This window comes from Salvelinus alpinus, chromosome 3 (genome assembly GCF_045679555.1).
Source record: "Salvelinus alpinus chromosome 3, SLU_Salpinus.1, whole genome shotgun sequence".
NCBI lineage: Eukaryota > Metazoa > Chordata > Actinopteri > Salmoniformes > Salmonidae > Salvelinus > Salvelinus alpinus.
This window is the reverse complement of record NC_092088.1, coordinates 49,357,073-49,382,642: the sequence shown is the minus strand read 5'-3', so window position 1 is coordinate 49,382,642 and position 25,570 is coordinate 49,357,073. Positions and strand designations below refer to the sequence as shown.

The 25,570-nt window shown below is 41.6% G+C and overlaps 1 protein-coding gene across 3 annotated transcripts in view; it reads right to left on the bottom strand.

Moving 5' to 3' along the window:
• LOC139570874 (apoptosis-stimulating of p53 protein 2-like) overlaps nucleotides 1-17,876 on the bottom strand; it is a 49,092-nt gene extending 31,216 nt beyond the window's left edge. For all 3 annotated transcript variants that reach the window (XM_071393168.1, XM_071393169.1, XM_071393171.1), the window contains exons 1-2: nucleotides 17,375-17,876; nucleotides 1,535-1,682 (exon numbers count right to left, since the gene is read on the bottom strand). In XM_071393168.1, coding sequence (XP_071249269.1) covers nucleotides 1,535-1,682; nucleotides 17,375-17,401 — 175 coding nt within the window. In that variant the 5' untranslated portion in view covers nucleotides 17,402-17,876. The remainder of the gene's footprint in view (nucleotides 1-1,534; nucleotides 1,683-17,374) is intronic.
• Nucleotides 17,877-25,570: the final 7,694 nt, after the last annotated feature.

The following is a 25,570-nucleotide window of genomic DNA, read 5'->3' as shown; positions in this document are numbered from 1 at the left end:
TCACGGATGCCATGGTTGCCCTTAGTTTGAAGATGTAATCCGGAGACAGGTTTTTTTATACAACAGCCTTCGTGTGTTCTCTTTGACTCCCTACACATATTTGCAATCAAACACCAGAATGTTCTCCATCTCCTTAGCTATCACACTCTGCTTCCACCGGGCATTCCACTGATTTCAAAACTGTCCTCCAGAAAGTGGAGAGCAACACTTTTGTAGTTAATTGTGATATCTTTAAAAAAAGCTGTGTTAGGAAGGATTACCTACACATAGAGTAGCCCTTTGTTATTAGACAGAAACGTGCTACATAGCAGACCAATCCGAACTCATCTCTCGGCATGTCCAGCCCATCCATTATCTCTACCAAGCATGGCTAGTGGGAAGGTTCCTGACTTTTACCGTGGCTAAACCAACTAGGCTCGTAAATGTAACAACTGTATTCATATTTACAGATGGCATACAAGTTTCTTATTAAGGCAGTTCACGTTCCAGAAGGCATTTCTACCAAAAAACACATTTTGATTAAAAAAATACATGTTTACATTCAAATGCCTCTCCAGTGAAGTAGTGACACGTGACATACGCATAGCTTCCTGAAACGAGTCACATTTTCACTTCATGTCCCAGAGAGGTGGTGCCTCAGGGAAGGATAAAGATATGTTGTTGATGCTTTCAGCTGAGCTGGTTCTGATCCAACAGGCCTATTAGTCAACCACTCCAACCTTTAACACCCTCATCCATCTTCTCTTCATTATACAGAAGTACTAATCACATAGTTGATTATTGCAGCAATGTATTTAGAATGTTCCAACCATATCGATCATGTTGTCACTCTTAAACAAAAAAAGAACAGTCAAATAATCAGGACATTACACACTAGGGTAGGGCAGTATCCAGATTTTCATACCGTCATACCGTTTCTGTATCATACCGGGGCATACGGTATTACCGGAATTGCACACAACGTGTGCTAATGTTTTTGACGAATAAAACAATTTAGGCAACAGGGATCTTGATCCAGGAGGGGTTTGAATGTCTCTGCTGTAACCAAAAAGCTTGATCTTGACATCTAGCCACTTAGCTAGAAAGTTAGCAAACCAAATAATTTAGAAAAAAAACTGTATAAACAGTATATCGCCCAAGCCTAGAACACACAGAAAGTTTTACATCAGTGCAGACCCCAAAACAGTGTGCAACTGTTTTTTTAGGGAATAACACACCCAGTTTATTAGCAACAGAGACACAGACAAAGTTTAGCTCTTCAGAGGAAGCATCAAGTCTGGCCAGTTGGCACACAGTCAGCACACCTCTATTCTTTGTGTGCTTTCCAAAATAGTATTTTGTCTCAAAACTCTCCCTATTTATGTTTCATATGCTCTTGAAGTTTGATTAGAAGATTAGCCTAGATGTGTTTTCCTCATGTAATCACTAGATCATAGGTATTGTTACTGGTCCAGGTTCCTTATCTCACAGGCCTCTACATGTGTTAGTTGTCAGATTGACAGGCATCTACAGGTGTAAATGGGAGAAGGCTCACCAGATCCGCGCCACATCTCAGCCAGGTGGCATTCTGTCTCTCCGGGCTCCTTACACAGCTCCACCACGTCCCGGCACAGCGTCTCCAGGGTAACGGGCACCTCGGTAAAATGCTGGTCATTGTTACTGAGGTACACTGTCAAGAACATCTGAGGGGCAGAGAGAGACAAACACAGGATATTAACATGATGACATGAAATTCTGGGCAGGCCATCTTAACAATAATCTGAGATATCTACTGCAGCCCTCATCCCCCACATACAACACCCGTTCTGCCAGTCACATTCTGCTAAAGGTCCTCAAAGCACACACATCCCTGGGTCGCTCGTCTTTTCAGTTCGCTGCAGCTAGCGACTGGAACGAGCTGCAACAAACACTCAAACTGGACAGTTTTATCTCAATCTCTTCATTCAAAGACTCAATCATGGACACTCTAACTGACAGTTGTGGCTGCTTTGCGTGATGTATTGTTGTCTACCTTCTTGCCCTTTGTGCTGCTGTCTGTGCCCAATAATGTTTGTACCCTGTTTTGTGCTGCAACCATGTTGTGTTGCTACCACGCTGTTTTGTCATGTGTTGCTGACTTGCTATGTTGTTGTCTTTGGTCTCTCTTGTTGTGATGTGTGTTTTGTCCTATATTTTATATATATTTTTTTTATCCCAGCCCCCGACCCCTAAGGAGGCCTTTTGCTTTTTGGTAGGCCGTCATTGTAAATAAGAATTTGTTATAAACTGACTTGCCTAGTTAAATAAAATTAAACAAATAAATAAAAATAATGGATTGGCTTTATATAGCGTCTTTCTACCTACTGAGGTACTAAAAGTGCTTAACATTGTAATTTTGACCATTATTTTGGCTTCCATGGCTATGCTCCCATAGGATGACAATTCCCAGATCCACAGGGCAAGAGTGGTCACTGAATGGTTTGAAAACGATGTCAACCATATGCCATGGCTGTCTCGGGTACCAGATGTCAACCCAATTGAATGCTTATGGGAGAATCTAGAGTGGCGCTAGAGATAGTATTTCCACCACCATCAACAAAACACCAAATTATGGAATATCTCGTGGCAGAATGGCATCGTATCCCTCCAATAAAATTCCAGACACTTGTAGAATCTATGCCAAGGTGCATTTAAGCTGTTCTGGCTCGTGGTGTCCCAACGCCCTACTAAAGATACTTTATGTTGGTGTTTCCTTTATTTTGGCAGTTACCTGTGTGAGCGCGCACACACACACACAGTACCAGTCAAAAGTTTGGACACACCTACTCATTCAAGGATTTTTCTTTATTTTTACTATTTTCTACATTGTAGAATAATAGTGATGACATCAAAACTATGAAATAACACATATGGAATCATGTAGTAACCAAAAAAGTATTAAACAAAATATATTTAAAATGTGAGATTCTTCAAAGTATCCACCCTTTTCCTTGATGACAGCTTTGCACACTCTTGGCATTCTCTCAACCAGCTTCACCTGGAATGCTTTTCCAACAGTCTTGAAGGAGTTTCCACATATGCTGAGCACTTGTTGGCTGCTTTTCTTTGACTCTGCAGTCCAACTCATCCCAAGCCATCTCAAATGGGTTGATGTTGGGTGATTGTGGAGACCACAATTGACTTTTTCCAGATTGACTGAACTTCATGTCTTAAAGTAATGGACTGTCATTTCTCTTTTCTTATTTGAGCTGTTCTTGCCATAATATGGACTTGGTCTTTTACCAAATCGGGCTATCTTCTGTATTCTACCTCTACCTTGTCACAACATAACTGATTGGCTCAAACACATTAAAAAGGAAAGAAATTCAACAAATTAACTTTTAACAAGGCACACCTGTTAATTGAAATGCATTCCAGGTGACTACCTCATGAAGTTGGTTGAGATAATGTCAAGAGTGTAGAAAACTGTCATCAAGGCAAAGGGTGGCTACTTTGAAGAACCTCAAATATAAAATAAATTGTAATTTATTCAACACTTTTTTTGGTCACTACATAATTCCATGTGTTATTTCATAATTTTTATGTGTTCACTATTACTCTACAATGTAGAAAATAGTAAAACTAAAGAAAAATCCTTAAACGAGTAGGTGTGTCCATATAAACACACTGAAAATAGAAAAACATTAGGAACACCTTCCTAATATTGAGTTGCACTCCCTTTTGGCCTTACAACAGCCTACATTTGTCGGGGCATGGACTCTACAAGGTGTCAAAAGCTTTCCAAAGGGATGCTGGCCTATGTTGACTCCAATTCTTCCCACAGTTGTGTCAAGTTGGCTGGTGGACCATTCTTGATACACATGGGACACTTGAGCGTGAAAAACCCAGCACTGTTGCAGTTCTTGACACATTCAAACCAGTACACCTGGCACCTACTACCATACCCCGTTCAAAGGCACTTACATATTTTTTCTTGCCCATTGAACCTCTGAATGGGCACACATACACAATCCATGTCTCAATTGTCTCAAGGTTTTTAATTACTTCTTTAAATTTCATATACACTGATTGAAGTGGATTTAACAGGTGACATCAATAAGGGATCACAGCTTTCACCTGGATAGTCTGTCATGGAAAGGGCAGGTGTTCCTAATGTTTGGTACACTAAGTGTATAGTGCATTCGGAATGTATTCAGATCCCTTCACTTTTCTTTTTTTTTGTTACATTACAGCCTTATTCTAAAATGGATTAAATAGTTTTTCTCGTCAATCTACACACAATAAACCATAAAGACAAAGCAAAAAAACGGTTGACATTTTTGCAAACATATTAAAAATGTTAAACAGAAATAACTTATTAACATAAGTTTCAGACCCTTTGCTCTGAGACTCGAAATTGAGCTTAGGTGCATCCTGTTTTCATTGATCATCCTTGAGATGTTTCTACAATTTGATTTGAGTCCACCTGTGGTAAATTCAATTGATTGGACATGATTTGGAAAGGCACACACCTGTCTATATAAGGTCCTACAGTTGACAGTTCCCATAAGAGCACAGATGTGACGCTTGGCATTCAGGCCAAATAGTTCAATGTTGGTTTCATCAGACCAGAGAATCGTGTTTTTAGGTGCCTTTTGGCAAACTCCAAGCGGGCAGTCATGTGCCTTTTACTGAAGAGTGGCGTCTGTCTGGTCCCTCTACCATAAAGGCCTGAGTGGTGGAATGCTGCAGAGATGGTTGTCCTTCTGGAAGGTTCTCTCATCGCCATAGAGGAACTCTGGAGCTCTGTCAGAGTGACCATCGGGTTCTTGGTCACCTCCCTGACCAAGACCCTTCTCCCTCGATTGCTCAGTTTGCCCGGGTGGCCAGCTCCAAGAAGAGTCTTGGTGGTTCCAAACTTCTTCCATTTAAGAATGATGGAGGCCACTGTGTTCTTGGGGACCTTCAATGCTGCAGAAAAATGTTTTGGTACCCTCCCCTGATCTGTTCCTCAACACAATCCTGTCTCGGAACTCTAGGGACAATTCCTTTGACCTTATGGCTTGGTTTTTGTTCTGACATGCACTGTCAACTGTGGGACCTTATATTGACAGTTGTGTGCCTTTCCAAATCATGTCCTATCAATTGAATTTACCACAGGTGGACTCCCAAGTTGTAGAAAAATCAAGGATGATCAATGGAAACAGGATGCACCTGAGCTCAATTGAGTCTCATAACAAAGGGTCAGAATACTTATGTCAATAAGGTATGATTTTTATTTTTTATAAATTAGCATACATTTCTAAATATCTTTTTGCTGTGTCATTATGGGGTATTGTGTGTAGAATGCTAGGGATTAACATTTTTTGAATAAGGGTGTAATGTAACAAAATGTGGAAAAGTCAAGGGGTCTGAATACTTTCCGAAGGCACACTGTTCAAAGGAGTGGGCTCCACACACGTCACTGGATCTCAATGGTCTAAAATGGGTTCCTATCCTTGTGTGGCTTTAAGTGAGAGCACCAGAACAGTTAGAGCAGATTCCAAAAAGGCATCAACTACATTCCATTCACTTACTCTGTCTTTTCAGAACACTGACATTGTCCTAACTAGGTAGCCATACTTCTCAGAGTCCATTCTAACCATAAATGTTCTCTCTTTTTAAATGTGCAGGTGTAAGTAATCAAAAGTAACCGCCCAATACAAACAATTCAAATCACTGCTGATGATGCAGATAATCTAGGTGGTCCAGACCTAACCAGTAGCTTTGGTAAATTAGGACGCAAATGGACACTTTATAGAACAATTAGGTAATAAGCCATAGCTCATGCTTGGCTTACTACAGTAGGGTGATGGGGGGGTTGTAAATGAAAGGGTCACAGTGGTTTCAGTGATTCACGCCAACCCTCCAAAGTACCACCCCAGATAAAGAGAAAGGGTTAACAATGACAGACAAATCTTTCACAAACGTCGCCTAAAAGGGGAGCCCCCTGCCCTCATTAAGTTCCTAAACACGGAAGAGTTTTTAGTTGCTGTTGTTTTTTTGTCCTGGTCCTAGATCTGTGCTTAAAGCTTATCCAAGATCTGTGCCAAATATCTGGGATCAGCCTTTGCGCAGAAGGGAAACCTCAACCTCGAGCCAGCACTCCACTTCTCTACAAGCGTTTCACTACAACCGCAATAACATCTGCTAAATGTGTGCATGTGACCAATAAAATTAGATTCGATTTTTGGACCACTGGACTACAGCGTGTGTGGATCATTCAACAGCTCTAGGAGGGTAGAAGCTTCAGCTTTGCAGGAGGGGTTTGCCAGATTTGCTCTGCAACGTTTCAAATAACAGTGACCCAGATACATGATCGTTTATGGCTGCTTGGTTGTTGTGTGGGGGCAACAAATCATGTAAGACAAGCATGGAGTTCAGTTGACAACATCAGCTCTTGCAAGGAATGTAGGACATCCAGAGGACTCTGTTAATGTTAGGAGAGAGGGATAGGGAGGGGGAGAGAGAGTGAAATGAGAGAGAGAGAGAGAGAGAGAGAGAGAGAGAGAGAGAGAGAGAGAGAGAGAGAAAGAGTTGTGACATAAGGTAAAGCCCTCTGGGGCTCAGCACTAAAGTTAATGATCCAGACAGACCATGCCATTGCGCTCTCTCTCAGCCTACACTGGATGAGTTGGCACTTGGTGGCTTCTGCTCCTGACCTTCATCCCCCTCCCTCCATCTCTCCCTCCCTTTCACACAAAATACATTGTATGTAAAATACTTCTGAATATATCACGAGAGAGGAAGAGGAAGAGATTAGAGAGGAGTGGTGGATACAAAAAATATACAGTACTGCATATTATGGCCAGTATATTGCCCATTTGTTGCCAACAAGTAGCACATACAGTTAACTTGCCAAATTAAAGGAAACACGAGTAAATGAGGGAGACAAAGTATATTGAAAGCAGGTGCTTCCACACAGTTGTGGTTCCTGAGTTAATTCAGCAAATAACATCCCATCATGCTTAGGGTCATGTATAGAAATGCCCAGTTACCCATTTTTTGGGCTACCATGGCTAGGATAGATCTGTGACTTTCAAAGAGAGGTCTCAAAGGACCATAGGGGGTTTAAAGGGTGTGTGTGTCTCAATCACCAGATCAACCAAATTGAACACTTACTGTATGGGAGATTCTGGAGCGGTGCCTGAGACAGCATTTTCCACCACCATCAACAAAACACCAAATTATGGAATTTCTCATGGGAGAATTGTGTCACATCTCTCCAATAGAGTTCCAGACACTAGACTCTATGCCAAGGTACATTGACGTTGTTCTGGCAGCTCGTGGTGGCCCAATGCCCTATTATGTCAAGTTGTTAGCGTTTCCTTTATTTTGGCAGTTACCTGTAAATACCATTTATTTTATCAATGTCCTGATGAAACAATTTTCTATGACGTTCATTCTCTTATGTCAACATGATCTATAATAATGTTGAAGTTAATACAAATGCTAGAGCAGAACGGGAGAGTGGAAGTGCAGTAGAAAAGTGCACTAAAGTGTGGAGAGTGGTGCTGAGACACTACCCCAGAGCTCATTAAAATATTCATTAACGCCACAGCCAGAGAAATAAACACAGGTCAATAAAAACCTAATGAGTCGATTAAGAAATAACAAAACAGCATAACAGCTGTTTAACAAAGCAGAGCAAAAAATGTCTAAGACAAATAGGCCTACATTAATCTGACATTCCTATTCAGTATCAAAACAATTAACCCAAGCCATAAAAAAGCAATGTACTAGTCCAGTGGCTCACAACCTTTTTCGGTTAATGTACCACCAACTGAATTATGCTCTGCTCAGAAGTACCCCCTCATGTGCATTTTACCAGTAAGCCTATGGTCTCATGAGTCTTCTCAAGTATCCTCTGGGGATAGGCGAAGTACCCCCCAGGGGTCCTAGTACCCCGGTTGGGAACCACTGACTGTACTAGTCTAAACCTTGACACTTTCACCCAAGAGAGAGTGTAGCAGATTCAGCATCACCGTAGATCTCCAGTAACACACAGGCCAAGGGTACTACATGGTCTGAATGGAGATAAGGGACAAAAACCTGCACAGGTCAGCAATCAGGAGCAATGACTAAGATACAATAGTTATACACTATCAAAAACATAGCCTAGTATATCAGCCCTGAAAGTGAAGGTTTAATTTCAGTATCATAACCAAAAAAAGAGGGGATGGAACCAGATGCTGTGCTGCATTACCCACTTGAGGAACATGGGTGGTTTCTAATAATGTCCTAAAAGAGTGTGCCAGCTGCCAGTCAAATTAGCAGGTGCACACAATATCCTGTTGTGACTAGACAGGCATGGGTCTGTCTGATGAAAGCCGCTGGTACGCAGAACAACATCAAAGCCTGTCTGTCTATGATTCATTTTATGAAAGCACTTCTGAGAGCAGGAGAGCAGCCACAGCTGATGACACTACCGTACCCTCTCAACCATGACCCAGGGGGTTCCTGTGTGCACATGTGTGTGTTGCGTGCATGCTACACCCTGCTGCCCTTCCAAACAAGATTGACCAAGTGGGCAATTTTGTGCCTTTCTCTTTCTCACACACACACACACACACACACACACACACACACACACACACACACACACACACACACACACACACACACACACACACACACACACACACACACACACACACACACACACACACACACACACACACACACACACACACACACGCACACACCCTCCTTGTAGAGTCATGATGACCTAGCCCAATGGGATTGAGGTATTGACTGCCCTGATCTAAGATCAGACAGGTCTACTCCCAATCCTAACGTTAACCATTAAGGCAGATTGCTGGGGGAACGGCTTATCAGGCCTCTCCAGTTGTTTAGGCATTCTTTCAGATCTACTGGGTTTAAAATAGCCAATTACAAGTAGGATGAGGGCAGTGTGTGTGTGTGTGCCGCTCCCACTCAAACAGAATGAACACGTTACCTACGACACATGTGGTGCTGCAAAAGAAATACGATTTATGTAGGCTACACTGTCCCGCAAAATAAGGGTCGATACTGCTGTATGTTATTCTCCTTTAGTACAAACTCAATATCTATTTTGTTGAGTTACCATGAGAGAAGGGGAGGGGGTGGGGGGGGTATCAAAACTGTCCCCTTAGCAGTTTGCATTATCAGATCCCCAGGACTAAACATGAGGCACAGTAAGAGTTATAGACTTCAATGTCAAAGTAACTAGTTAATAACTAAAGGCCTGCTTAGAGAGCAAACATCAATACCACCGTGTGCACCTAGTCAGAGTTACCTACGACATGCTGCCGGGTCCCACACGCACATATGCAAGCGCACACAGTCTCTGTCCATTACATATATTCCTAGGGTGATAAAGCGATCCAGCTAGGTCTTGTTGAGCGACGAGCCCCCTCTAAGGAAGTCAATAGACTGCATCAAGACAGGCTGCATCTCTCGGTGTGTGCATCTGTTTTTCCGTCCTCTCTGCAGAACTCTGGGCCTGAAGACTTGGATCTGCTCCAGCTAGGCAGTCCTTCAAAAACGCATGGCAGAATACTCTATACATTATTCCTTTTCATCTACGCATGGCAGAATATTCTATACATTATTCCTTTTCATCTACCTCCACTAAAGTGGAAGACAGAGGAGAGAAGGTCATTGGTGAGAGCGGTAGCTAACAACTTGTGCTGTAGTCTGCAGTAGGCTACGTCACTCCCTACTTAAATTCAGCATAACCTCCAGTCTCTGTCTGCACTGCACCATGTTTCCCTCCAAACTCCTCCTTTCATGGTCTCTCCATTCTGCATTTTATACTGTGATGTGAGGCAAACATGAGCCTTCTACAAGAGAAAAGAGAAATGGGAGCCAAATTAATCAGAATGAGCCAACTAACAAGAATCGTATTCTTCCCTATCCTAGACAAACTGTTTTTTATTTTTTATTTAACTAGGCAAATGAGTTGATCAACAACCCCAATCCCATTTATTGATATTTTAGAAGGGACAAGTTAACCTCTACGGGATCGGTTGAGCTAACGTGCGCTAATGTAATTAGCATGACGTTGTAAGTAACAGAAAAGTTTCCTGGACATAGACATGTCTTATATGGGCAGAAAGCTTAAATTCTTGTTAATCTAACTGCACTGTCCAATATACAGTAGCTAGTACAGTGAAAAATGACCATGCTATTGTTTGAGGAGTGCACAACACAACAAATGTATCATGGCAACTGGTTTGATACATTCACATAATAATATACATATATTCAGTCATCTTGCTCTGATTTGTCATCCTGAGGGTCCCAGAGATAAAATGTAGCATAGTTTTGATTGATAAAATCAATTTTTATATTCAAATATAAGAACTGGGTTCTACGGTTTGAATCCCTGCTGTCTCTGGCTCCACACCCACCACGCCGGCCATCTAGACGTGTGAAAGTTAGTGTATAAAGCTAATGATCCATCATGTATGACATTCCTGGTAGTGTGTAAACAAAAATGTTGTATTACCATATCATTTTTGTATGTTCTCTATAGTTATGTACTTGAATGCGTATCAATTGACCAATTCAGCACCAATTCGGCACAAATATGGTCCAGTATTGCAACGCTTCACTGGATCAATCTGAAACTTTGCGCACACTGCTGCCATCTAGTGGCCAAAATCTAAATTGCGCCTAAACGGCAATATTATAGTATGGCCTTTTTCTTGCATTTCAAAGATGGGGGGGGAAATGCTTTTTATTTCTTTGTATTATCTTTTACCAGATCTAATGTGTTATATTCTCCTACATTAACTTCACATTTCCACAAACTTCAAAGTGGTTCCTTTCAAATGGTATCAAGAATATGCATATCCTTGCTTCAAGTCCTGAGCTACAGGCAGTTAGATTTGGTTATGTCATTTTAGGCGAAAATTGAGATGAAAAAAATTAAAAAGGGTCAGATCCTTAAGAGGTTTTAATGTCTTTATTAAGCTGAATTTGGAACAAGCAGGATAAAGTATAACGAGATCATTAGCACAGGTGAGTGAGTGTGGGACCCAAATTCCTCTGACCAACCCTGGCTGCTGCAGTGCTCTGCTCTGGGCTCTCTCATCCCCATGGGTGAACGAGGATTAATGCCCCTGACATGACACCCAATGTCCTCACTGTGTCAGTCTCTCTACAGTATAGTCACACACCCTTGCCCCTTTCACCTGAATCCACCACGGACGTCACGTCAGTCACTCTGGATTCTATGCCAGGTAAGTAGACACCTGGTCGGGTGATTCTATGGTGCTGTGCCTTCTCCCTTCTTCTGAAGGGTCAGGTTCAGTAGCTACACCTAAAACCATTCTCATTCAGCTGCTATGGGGAGGAAACTCATTCATGACTGAGGCTATTCAGCAGAGTCTCCAGCTGTAAAGTACATGACACAGTAACCTATCTAGATATTAATATTAGCATATAACATAATCACTCCTCTACAAATCACTTCCAGGGATTTATTGGGATCAAAAAGGGGCTTGGGTGGTGGACATGGCAGAAGCACCATCAGCCCGTCTGAATTTTAGAGTCCCCATCTTGGTGGCGTAGACATTTTTAAACCCATTTCCTTCAATTCTACAAATTTCTCCATGGAGCTGAGACAAGTTTTTGTAGTTTTAATGCAAATTTCCTGCAATTCTCCGACTGTCTGGCTTTTATTTTGGTGATTGTTAGTTCTCAAAGATTAGGCCTATATTATTTACAAATTGTATAGGTCCATACTTTATATCTGTTTCAGTCTTTTAAGTTTATACTGAAAGTGTTTTTCTGTCCCAAAATGTCTAGGGACACTCAACGAGGGGCTATGTTCTCTGGAAAATAGTACCAGACGTGGAAGGTGTGTTCCACAACGCATGACCTTCCATGGCATTGCACTATTTTCTAGAGAACACAGAGCCCTGAGTTGATTATCCCTTTGATACCATCGCTATAAATGAACATATTTGCCGTTAGAAATGTATTAATTTGCCAGTAGAAAGATGACAACATCCACTGAAGTAGCTAGCATGTTTACTAGCTAGAATAGTTGCCTTGGTAACCATACAAACAGACTTCTAGCTCAGCTAACAAATCATCATCCTATCTTGCTAGTGTAACGACCCTGGGTTTATAACCGCGGAAATCGACTCTGCCGCACGAGCATGCTTTTGCGGAACAGCCGATAGCGCGCTGGACTTCGGGCTAGAAAGTAGAGGGTAAGAGACCTGCTCCCTGCTGTTTCATTACATTGGTGTCAGAAGTGATCGGACCTTGCATCCATGACAGTGCGTGTGCTTGGACGGTGAGCGCGTTCCTGTAAGACGTAGAGTCGCTAGCGAGAGGACGCGCTCTTTGAAAGGAGGGAGTAGTGTAACGACCCTGGGTTTATAAGCGCGGAAATCGACTCTGCCGCACGAGCATGTTTTTGCGGCACAGTCCATAGCGTGCCGGACCTCGGGCTCGAAGGACGAGGGTTCGAGACCTGCTCCCTGCTGTTTCATTACACTATTATGAAAATCGAAATAACATGTAAGAACTTCAAAACCATACAATTATACCGTGCGTTAAATGGAAATAATGCACGCTCTAGAATGCCCTTCAAGCCAACCAGAAACCGGTCGCAACGTGTCACAGTACATGTATAATTATTTCATTAATTACTGGAATTGATTTTGGCCAAGTGCAAATGCACTCGGTTCAGTGCGGAATTGATTTTGGCCAAGTGCAAATGCACTCGGTTCAGTGCGCTCTCTGCTTAGCAGCAGTGTCTCTGCTCAGGTTGGCAGCTGCGCGAGAGGGTGGAAGATGCCGAAGTGCTTCGGTTTACCAGATCTTTTTTCTGCAGTTTCTTCAGCAGCAGATGATGCGCTGTCAGCCACTGGCTTGTCATTCCAACTCGCCATCATGTAATGGACTCAATTTAGCCACAGGTTCTGACTGAGCTCAATTGTCATGAAACGCAAATACAGCGATGTGTTTCTCTTGGTTTAATACAAACTTAGAGAAATAACGAGGAGCGCCCACAATCTGTTTTGTACAGGGAAGTGCTTAGTAATGAGTCTCTCAAAACGAACAGATTAAAATGACAGGTCCTGACCAAACATCCACTGCATGACGGTAAACCCATGGAGTTTTTTCAGAACAGGGCAGAATGCTTCAGGAAACAGTGCTTCGACAGTGGAAAAGTAAATCTGCTAGCAAAGCATTTTTGTCATTTTATAACAAGTGACGATAAGCAGAAGGGAGTACTATTTCTCATAGTAGTCGATGCGAGTTTATCTTTCAAACAATCCCCTTGTACACACCTAATAGCTAGTTACCTAACTTTATCCAAAGCAAGCTATCTAGCTACTGATAGTGTTGCACTAAGTAACAGTACAGATGAAGATGGCAAAAAACTGTTGCTGTTAAAATACAAGTAATCATTTTTATTCTGAACTGGAATACACTGATTGACACAAGATGCTTTTTGATGCAAACACACACAGTTCTGGGTTGCTCATTTACAGCAGGAAGCGGTATCCTGCCTGGCTGAGAAAGCAGTAGATGTTCTGATCCAGTTTGGCACCAGAAACCTATACGAGTCAAGGTTCTCATCTCTGGCATACTTAAGAAACAGACTCCATGCTGAGCATGACCTCAGGGTTGCACTGTCAAAACCTGAGCCCAGAATATACCTGCTTGTTGAAAACTTCAACCAGCCACACACCTCTCATTAGGACTGTGAGTGTGTTTTCTGGTCTACATCTGATTGATGTGATCAATCAGTTAGGAATTGTAATTATTTATTGTATTTTAACAGCAACAGTTCCAACCTAGACAGATATGTAAGAGTGTTTTTAAGGGGGAAAAATAAACATGAATAGCTATTTATGGGTATTTCATTTAATTGTTATTAGTCTATGTTGCTTTGTTAATGGGCATAAGAGCAATGAAATGTACCGATATGTACATATAGTTGCATGTTTTCGAAAACTTGGGTCCAGGAAAACACAGAATTTCTCATTTGGGTCTCAGGCTTAAAGTTAATGAATATATTTATAAAACTGTGGTTGGAGCACAGAATACTGATTGGTTGAAAGCCGTGGTATATCAGACCGTATACCATGGGTATGACAAAACATTTATTTTTACTCTAATTACGTTGGTAATCAGTTAATAATAGCAATACGGCACCTCGGGGCTTGTGGTATATGGCTAATATACCACGGCTAAGGGCTGCTTCCAGGCAGAACAGTCCTTAGCCGTGGTATATTGGCCACAACATGATCATGGTCCCATGATCATTTCATGTGGAGGTCCATTTGTTTACAGTTGTATGTGTCCTTGGATCTCCCAGCCTAGCCAACCTCCACCTGACTGGTGTGAATGTCAGGTGTTGCATAAGAAGGAGCCCTCCCAGAGAGTCAACACAAAGCCAGTCAGTCATGACACAAAGAAAGCCTCCTCAAGTTTCTGTTGACATACAGCAAAGTAAAGCAGGGCTGCTCACAACACTACCTAATTTTCCCACAAGCCTAGTTTGACGTGGTTGTTGTTTTGGTTGATTAAGACAATATGTTTAAGTCAACATTGAACACTTCATTGTTGTTTAGGAACAAATGTGTATAGGTTTAAGAACTCATTGTAACAGTATACATTTTGAAATAATTAAACATGAGATTTGGCCAATAAAGAAAGTTAGGCCTATAGGCTAACCAGGATTACCTCTTTAGCCTTCAAAACTGTAACATGGCAGGGGTTAATCAATTCAAAACCACACTAACCTCCCTAAAATAAACCTGTAAAAAAACAAGCTTTGATTACAACACTGTGTACACAGCTCAAGACCAAATGTGTTAATCACTGCTTGCTGTGACAGAAGGTAAATCAGAGTAAAACTATTGTGTACAACTAGCCTACGCCCACAATGTGCCAATAAATGGAGAGCATCTCCTTTCATAGACCGACAAGACACACATAATCACCTATTCCACACTATCATAAAGAGTCGCTGCCCATTGTCCTAAGAAAACAGTGACCCCCTTTATCACCCTCCCCCACTCAAGCCAGCCACAATGCTGCTACATTCTAACTCCCACAGAGCACTGTACAAGCACAGACAATACCTCATGTTCTAACGTGGCTATATTGTGATAGGGATTATGCTGATCGTACTAACAGCACAGAGTAGATGCTAACACACCAAAGACACGTGCACATACGGACACACCCCCGCGGGCCCAAGGTCTCCTGTGCCTATAAAGAGCTACATGGTATGGTAAGAATAAGGATTTATATTGATCTCCATGTGAACGGAGGTTGCTGATAACAAATGGCTGGGTGTGAATAGTGGCGCTAGGTCATATCTAGCAGACGGGAGTCATCCTGAGAGTACTCTGTCACTGCTGCCCGACAACATGATTCATTCACTCACTCACTCATCCAGTTACTGGAAAGAGAGGAATGAGGGGGAGAGATGCACACACTGCAGGATACCCGTCTGTATAGTAAGTAATACTCTATTTCAATAAAAGTGTTGAAAGATGGAGCTCAGCACTGCAGCAAAAGGAATGGATCTCTCATGTTGGCAGGGGTCCACATTACCAACTGGTATGTGTGGGAATGATCACTTCATCCCACTCCTGCCAGCAGCTTTTTATTCCGTACCCGCTCGCTTTTTGTCCAACTCCCACCCGCTCCCGAACCCAACCACAGTCCTGCAATGTTATTTTAGGTGTATGTGACACAGCTCACCTGCCAACCATGGTCCCAGCATTTTTGCACACTAAAGGCTAAATCAAAATGTGCTAAAAGGGATTCTCACGTGGCCCAATATATTAGGCTATCGGTATTACTGGGCTATATCAGCCAATAGGCTAAACGCAGTTTGAAGGGAGAAGAGTTGAGAGAGCAGACACTTGCACTTTCTCTTGAGATAGGCTATATGCAAAACTTGTCTTTTAGTAGTGGGACGATTTTCAGATGGGGATCAATATTTATTTCTAGGCAATGTAGTTCACTATTGCCTAATCATATTTTAGTTAATTTCCTTGGAAAGATAACTGCCACCTGATTCTACACCCATACATAGACAAAGGCAGCCTACTCTTTCATATAGCCAGAGAAGAGGCAAAGCAAGAGGGTTTACTCAGCCCAAAAATCTGTCCACTTTAAGCAGATAATTAAGCAAGCAGTTTATGTATGGGGGGGGGAGTTTGAAATGGTCTATGCATATTCAGAAAGCTAGCATAACATCTCACTCTCCATTGAACACAGACAGATGACGTCAACACCCCTCATCGAATATTTAAAAAAAATATTCAAATAACAAGATGAATCTAACAATTCCAAGGTAGGAATAGGCGTGCGCTTGACAGCCCGCCGTTCCACTCTGTGGTCAAGAAATGTCATTCTTAGGGCGGAGACAAGCATCTCGTCAGTATCTCTGCTATAGCCGCACTCTAGGAGCTCCGATGCAATAATTGAATAACCAATGTTTCGACAGAGAAGCTGTCTTCATCAGGCTATAATGGCTACTGAACTTGACGCAGTCAATTCTGAGTCTGTGAATAATGGAACAGAGCTGCTTTTAATACAATAGGTAGAAAATTATCGTTTAATCCAAAAGTTCTGTCTGACCACCCGCAGCATGTAAAAAAAGACCGCGCGGAAATTATCTGTCGGGACCTGCAATTATCTGTCGGGAATGCAGCCCTCTACTACAGAGTTGGTTGGTGACTTGTTCAAGGAAAGAAATAACTGCCACGTTCAAAATGATGTATCTGTGTCAAAACTATCGGATTAATGAGCTTTTGAACAAAGATCGATGAGAAATGCTCAATCTCCTATGGACATAAATGTAGACACTCGGGTGATTGATTATGCATTAGGCTTCACTACAAGTCCTTAGTGCTGTGTATGGGTATTTCCAATGTAAACAATAATAATAGCTTCCTAGTGAATAAATTATTAAAAGGTTTCCCACCATACAAGTTTTAGCCTAGCAGGCTCTACAAAAACATCAAGACGTGCCGTTTTTAAAAGAACGAACACTATCTGAAAATCTGTTAAATGTCTAGAATTTGTCGTGAATTAGGCAATCTACCATTAAATTGCATCAACCCTACAGAAAGAAAGTCACACACACACACACACAATACATACAATTAAAACGGTGTAAATTGTAATGTATAACGTGTAATGCAACTTGAGTTTTTCTTTATGACTGAAAACACATTGGTGGAGATCACAACAATGTAACCAACAGTATGGCTAGGCCCCATGTGTCAATTTAATGCCCGACGAGAACGCTACAATGTTGCGTAAGATATCTCTACCATAGAGGCAAATAGGCGAGTATGGTGACAACTTTTCTCAAGCAATTAAAGGCAGAATTTCTCACCGGCATCATTTTAGCCTCGTACCGCATTTAACCAGTTAAATAATTCCTTGGATCGTAGTATCTAGGAAAGCTGGTGGCGTTGCAGCTCAATGTATTTTTAATCCTGATCCTGTCCCGTAGCCTGTCCAATAAAATCGAGTCGATGAGTTCTCTTCTTGTTGTTGAATTGTAAAAAAGGCCAAAGATAATACAATGTATTTCGTTGTCTAATAGCCTAATCAGTCTCCTCTCTTCAAATGCCGTGGACCTGTTGTAACAAAATGCAAGGCCTTCTGGAAAAGAAAGTTTTTAGTGGCGATTGTATTGCTTAGAAGTTGGTAGTCGTGGACGGAAACGCATTGCGTTTGAATCTCAAATTATTGCCTGGCCATTACCCAAACCGATCAAATAACACGGATATGTGCGAAGATTTTGTTTATATATTTTTGCAATAGTTTCCCGAGGCCGTAGGTGCCTATCCAGCCTGAAACACCGCTGACAGCGTACTAGTTCGGTGGAGTGCTAGCAGCCTATCCCAGAGTGACGTAGCAGGAGGCAACTCATCCCATTGGAATTTAAGCCCCGCCTCGTTTCGGACAATGAGGGAGTTCGATTAAGCTGAACCGGGTGCAAGCAGTGAGGGCGCACACTGCACCAAATTCCCTAGTTTCAGACTAATTATCCTTCAACCTCGGAAGACTCTAGCCACTTCCATGCCAGTCGGAATAACGGAAGTGTTATCTCTGAACACTCAAGTTGGTTTCTCCATCGACTGTAGGATAAGGGCAACATGGTGCGTAAAATCAAATCAAATCAAATCAAATTTGTAATAGTAATTGTAAAATTTGTAAAGTAATAGTTTCCTGAAGTCCATGATCAGCTCCTTTGTTTTGTTGACGTTGAGTGAGAGGTTATTTTCCTGGCACCACTTTCCCAGGGCCTTCAACTCCTCCATGTAGGCTGTCTCATCAATGTTGGTAATCAGGCCTACTACTTTTATGTCGTCTGCAAACTTGATGGTTGAGTTGGAGGTGTGCGTGGCCACACAGTCATGGGTGAACAGGGAGTACAGGAGGAGGCAGAGCATGCACCCTTGTGGGGCCCCTGTGTTGAAGATCAGCGGAGGGGAGGTGTTATTTCCTACCTTCACCACCTGGGGGCAGACTGTAAGGAAGTCTAAAACCTAGTTGCAGAGGGTAGGGTTCAGACCCAGGGCCCGACCTAATGATGAGCTTGGAGAGTACTATGGTGTTGAATGCTGAGCTATAGTCAATGAACAGCATTCTTACATATGTATTCCTCTTGTCTAGATGGAATGGGACAGTGTGCAGTGCGTTGGCGATTGCATCGTCTTTGGATCTATTGGGGTGGTAAGCAAATTAAAGTGGGTCTAGGATGTCAGGTAAGGTAGAGGTCATATATCCTTAACTATCCTCTCAAAGCACTTCATGATGACAGAAGTGAGTGTTACGGGGCGATAGTCATTTAGTTCAGTTACCTTTGCTTTCTTGGTTCCAGGAACAATGGTGAACATCTTGAAGCAAGTGGGGACAGCATACTGGGATAGCGAGATATTGAATATGTCTGTAAACACACCCAAGGACAATGGCGTGTTGCCTTACGTCCCTTCCACAAAAAGTGTAAAATGGTATCACCACATAACACAACCATGTCTTCCCAGGAGCCGTGCAGTACCAGACAATCTTCTGCAAGAGGTCCAAACAGTTGGTGGTCAAGGTCTATGAGCCTTACACCACTTTAGGCAGAGTCTTATCCAGCTGGCCGTAAACCTCAGACAAGACCATTCGCCACAAGCACAAAGAGTGTCAGCTTCCACAGCCCACCATGCCAAACACCATTGCTAGTGTACTGAAGCTGGATGAAGGACTATGGCTGTGTTTACACAAGCAGCCCAATTCTGATATTTTTTCCACTAATTGGCCTTTTGACAAATCAGATCAGTTCTGAAAAAGATCTGATGTTATTGGTCAAAAGATCATTTAGTGGAAAAAATATCAGAATTGGGCTACCTGTGTAAATGCAGCCAGTATGGCTCAGCATAAGACCACGTAGAACCAACATAAAATAAGTATGGATCTTTTCTATCATCCTTCGAAAGTTGTCTGCCTTCATAGATTCCCAGAATAGATTTATATAAACTGTACAGGGCTCTGTAGCACCAAATAAATGATAGACATTCAAATACGTATGTCCAAAGAATGTCTGTGAAAATCTAAAATACAGGGGAGTGTACACTATTTAATGCTAACTCAAAAAGAGAATTGGGTATTCAACAAGAATGTTATATGAGAAAAGTAACTTACAAAAAACTACAGTATGAACATTGTAGTACAGTTCAGCGTGTTTGAGTGTGTCTCAGGTGTAGTAAAGTGCAGAGAACTGTAGCTACAGATTGTTACACCAGATAATGTGATTTAACCAAAGATTTTTCATTGATCGAGGCAGGTGTCAGTCATCATGACATGCGACACTTTGGGGTGGACACCCACCTGTCTCGATCAATGAGAGAAGACTTGAAATAGACAAGATGGTGGCGTACACATTCTTGGATTACTTAATGGGGCAAAAGAAGTATTTATTTTAATAACAGAGCTTTTTTTTTTAATTCAAACTGATCCCCTGCAACTGGACATGGACCTTTTATGAGCCTCCTTTTTCCACAAATCGAGGAAGAAGACAGCATTGCCAAGCTAAGGTTGGTAAAAACATTATTTGTGTTACACCAAACACTACCTATCCTGTACCTCCCAGTAATGGATACACATTTTCTGGGGTTAAATCACATTATCTGGTGTAACAATCTGTAGCTAAGAGAAATGGTGAACAGCAGATGATGGGAGAGGTGGTCATGATGAATATGCCATTCACAAAGCCACATATAGTAAGAAAATATAGTATGATCAGTGTAGTAAAGTTCAGGGAATATTTGTACAGCTGTGTGCAGAGTGTTGTCATGGTCAAACTGCCACTCAGCTCATTTTGAGTCATCTTCTGCTTGAAATCCAGCATGATCTTCAAAAGAGATACAGTTCAAGGGATACCGTTCTGCTTCAATGACACACGCAGGCAAAGGAATTCTGTTTCTATCTATATAGAATCCACTGCAGGAAGAAGCCCAGGCACCACCCAGTATTGTCTGTAAGGCAAATAAATTAAATCAATTATACAGTGTGAATGACAGTTGAACTGTGTCAGCATAACATCAACATTAGGGTAGAATAGTTGACCATGCATACATGTGCACAGGCACAGAGATTACATTTAGAACGATAACTAGGCTAATAGAAAGATATGGCATGCTTATGAAAATATTTGTATACTCTGGTTGAAACATGTATAGTTGAATCTCTCCATGTAGCTAGTAGTACACAGAAAATTGCTCCAATGTCGGATTTGTGGTGATGAGAGGAATCATTTGAAGCCATTGCGGTCTATCCGCATCCCTTTCAAAAAGGCCCACATTGGGGGAGGGACCAGGCCAGAGCACGAAGCACCACCCCACTCCAGTTGTAGTCTTTCAGAGAGTGGAAAAACTGTGTCAGCTTGCATATTTAGCAATGAATTCGCCGATAGGAACATCGCTGAAAGACGTCCAATGGGTCTATCAAACAAGGCCAACCATATCTACACGCACAAAAACGTATAGTGCGATCTGTTTAACATAGAGCCTTTGCGAAATACCACAAAGCATGATTTTTCATGCTTTGTGGCCTGCTGGAGGTCATTTTGCAGGGCTCTGGCAGTGCACCTCCTTGCACAAAGGCGGAGGTAGCGGTCCTGCTGCTGGGTTGTTGCCCTCCTACGGCCTCCTCCACGTCTCCTGATGTACTGGCCTGTCTCCTGGTAGCACCTCCATGCTCTGGACACTACGCTGACAGACACAGCAAACCTTTTTGCCACAGCTCGCATTGATGTGCCATCCTGGATGAACTGCACTACCTGAGCCACTTGTGTGGGTTGTAGACTCCGTCTCATGCTACCACTAGAGTGAGAGCACCGCCAGCATTCAAAAGTGACCAAAACATCAGCCAGGAAGCATAGGAACTGAGAAGTTGTCTGTGGTCACCACCTGCAGAATCACTCCTTTTTTGGGGGTGTCTTGCTAATTGCCTATAATTTCCACCTTTTGTCTATTCCATTTGCACAACAGCATGTGAAATTTATTGTCAATCAGTGTTGCTTCCTAAGTGGACAGTTTGATTTCACAGAAGTGTGATTGACTTGGAGTTACATTGTGTTGTTTAAGTGTTCCCTTTATTTTTTTGAGCAGTGTATATATACATATACATACATACACAATGGTGACGTCTGGTTTTTGAGATGATGATTTATACTAATTACATTTACATTTGATTCTTAAATATATTTTAAACCAAATACTTTTAGACTTGTACTCAAGTAGATTTTACTGGGTGATTTTTACTTATACTTAAGTCATTTTCTATTAAGGTATCTTTACTTTTACTCAAGTATGACATTGGGTACTTTTTCCAAAAGTGTATCTGATGTTGTATTCTCATTTGAGCCTTGTTGTGTTTTTTAAATAGTTGAAAGCGCAGTTCTATCACATTTAGATAAATTATGTTTGATTATGTTTTTCCATTGGAAACTCGTTGTGCTTTTAGATGGTTGAAGCATAGTGATAACACATTGGGAATTATTTTTGAGTGGGTACATCTCACTCATTGATTAAATACATCTCATTGATTAAAGTCTCAACCAATTATTACCCAGATTTCAACATTGAAATGACGACATGTGCCCAGTGGGTTGAGAGTTCGAAAATGAACTCTGCATTCTAAGTCCTGCGCACCCCAGCACGTGTGATAAAATCAACGGTACAAAACCAAAGATATTGATCTGTTTTAAGAAATCTATCTTATGTCATCGTGATGACTATACTGTAAACTGTTATGCTAATCACTAAAGGATGTGTAATGTTGGAGTCGTTAATGTAGTTCAACTAGTAATTAAACTACACTCAACCAAAACATAAACGCAACATGTAAAGTGTTGATCCCATGTTTCATGAGCTGAAATAAAATGTCCCAGAAATTTTCCATATTCACAAAAAGCTTATTTTGCAAAAATGTTGTGCACAAATTTGTTTACATCCCTGTTAGTGCGCATCTATCCTTTGCCAAGATAATCCATCAACCTGACAGGTGTGGCATATCAAGAAGCTTATTAAACAGCATGATCGTTACACAAGTGCACACCAAGACAGTTGTGAAGAGGGCACGACAAAGCCTATTCCCCCTCAGGAAACTAAAAAGATTTGGCATGGGTCCTGAGATCCTCAAAAGGTTCTACAGCTGCAACATCAAGAGTATCCTGACTGGTTGCATCACTGCCTGGTACGGCAATTGCTCGGCCTCTGACCGCAAGGCACTACAGAGGGTAGTGCGTACGGCCGAGTACATCACTGGGGCTAAGCTGCCTGCCATCCAGGACTACACCAGGCGGTGTCAGAGGAAGGCCCTAAAAATTGTCAAAGACCCCAGCCACCCCAGTCATAGACTGTTCTCTCTACTACCGCATGGCAAGCGGTACCGGAGTGCCAAGTCTAGGACAAAAAGGCTTCTCAACAGTTTTTACCCCCAAGCCATAAGACTCCTGAACAGCTAATCAAATGGCTACCCGGACGATTTGCATTGTGTGCCCCCCCCCCCCCCCCAAACCCTCTTTTTACGCTGCTGCTACTCTCTGTTTATCATATATGCATAGTCACTTTAACTATACATTCATGTACATACTACCTCAATTGGGACGACCAACCAGTGCTCCCTCACATTGGCTAACCGGGCTATTTGCATTGTGTCCCGCCACCCGCCAACCCAGCTTTTACGCTACTGCTACTCTCTGTTCATCATATATGCATAGTCCCTTTAACCATATCTACATGTACATACTACCTCAATCAGCCTGACTAACCGGTGTCTGTATGTAGCCTCGCTACTTTTATAGCCTCGCTACTGTATATAGCCTGTCTTTTTACTGTTGTTTTATTTATTTACTTACCTATTGTTCACCTAACACCTTTTTTGCACTATTGGTTAGAGCCTGTAAGTAAGCATTTCACTGTAAGGTCTACTACACCTGTTGTATTCGGCGCACGTGACAAATAAACTTTGATTTGATTTGTGCTGGAGGCAATAAAAGGCCACTGCAGTTTTGTCACACCACAATGCCACAGATGTCTCAACTTTTGTGGGAGCGTGCAATTGGCATGCTGACTGCAGGAAAGTCCACCAGAGCTGTTGTCAGAGAATTTAATGTTAATTTCTCTAACATAAGCAGCCTCCAACATTGTTTTAGAGAATTTGGCAGTACATCCAACCAGCCTCACAACCACAGACCATGTATATGGTGTCATGTAGGTGAGCGGTTTGCCAATGTCAACGTTCTGAACAGAGTGCCCCATTGTGGCGGTGGGATTATCGTATGGGCAGGCATAAGCTACGGACAATGAACACAATTGCATTTTATTGATGGCAATTTGAATGTACAGAGATACCGTGACGAATTCCTGAGGCCCCTTTTTTTTTAAAGGTATCTGTGACCAACAGATGCATATCTGTATTCCCAGTCATGTGAAATCCATAGATTAGGCCCAATATTTTTTTTTCTCAATTGACTGATTTCCTTATATGAACTGTAACTCAGTAAAATCATGTTGCATTCATATTTTTATTCAGTATAGTTTTCCTTGGGACATAGTGGCCACGTATGGAAGCAGATTTGAGTGCCTCTGACACATTATTTAGCATGTACATTAAAATAATCATCAACCATGTAAAATAGGATAGGCTTACATGTCATATCGTTGTTTTTTTTGACGCTACTGGGTTGAGTATAATGAATCTCACCTTTCCATGAGCAGTCATCATGACTCATCTTCACAGCCACGGAGTCAACTGAGTTGGACGACAAACCCCTATGGTTGGACCACCTTTACCTCCCTGCTTGATCATTCCTCCAGAACAACACTTTTATTTGACAGATGGTCTCAAATATCAGAGAGACAGACAGGACACATGTAAACACTCTCAGAATCATGGATTCAAGCGATGACAGTCCATAATTGACATGATTTTACATATTTTGAGGCTATTGTTAACAAAGACAAAATACAAAAAAATAATATTTTGGGTTGTGATATGGCAATATTGTTGTACTAAGCTCACGAGGCACACTCTTCAATAATCAATTATACATGCAAAACCAAAGATGATTGAATATCAAGAAATATCTCAAATTGTGCAGTGGAATGGATATAAATTAGTAATTAGAAAAGGAGGCTGTTTTGAGACTGCAGTAGAAAATAGATAGAAACTGATTTTTCCATTAACACGTCATGTCGAAACTTTTGAAATGAGGGGAATAGTGTCATGGTAAAGAGAGACACCTAGTGGTGAGACTAAGAAACGACTTGTATAATTGAGAGTTGAAATACGTCACAAACCACATTTTTTATTTTATTTATTTAACCAGGTAGGCCAGTTGTTAACAAGTTCTCATTTACAACTGCGACCTGGCCAAGATAAAGCAAAGCGACACAAACAACACAAAGTTACACATGGAATAAACAAACGTGCAGTCAAATACATTGGATTTGAAATAAAGTCATCAACGTTATTTTGAGGGTGAAATTTCAACCACAGGATTGTAATCATGGTAACCAAATTTCAACATAGACAAACGTTGTAATTTTTGGGGGGATTTGTACCTTTAAAACAATGTCAGGTCTTCAACCTTATATCCACTGTCAGAAAAAAAAACTATAGACTGGGCAGCACCTACTGGAGAATTTATGTATCTAGAGCTACCCTTTGGTCTCCCATTCAGGGTTTTAATTATAACCTCTACAGGATCGGTGTCCATCTCATGTGACGGTTAAGCTAACGTAGGCGAATGTGATTAGCATGAGGTTGTAAGTAACATGAACATTTCCCAGGACACAGACATATCTGATATGGGCAGAAAGCTTAAATTCTTGTTAATCTAACTGCACTGTCCAATTTACTATAGCTATTACAGTGAAATAATAACATGCTATTGTTTGAGGAGAGTACACAATTATGAACTTGAAAATGTATTAATAAACCAATTAGGCACGTTTGGGCAGTCTTGATACAACATTTTGAACAGATATGCAGTGGTTCATTAGATCAGTCTAAAACTTTGCACATACAA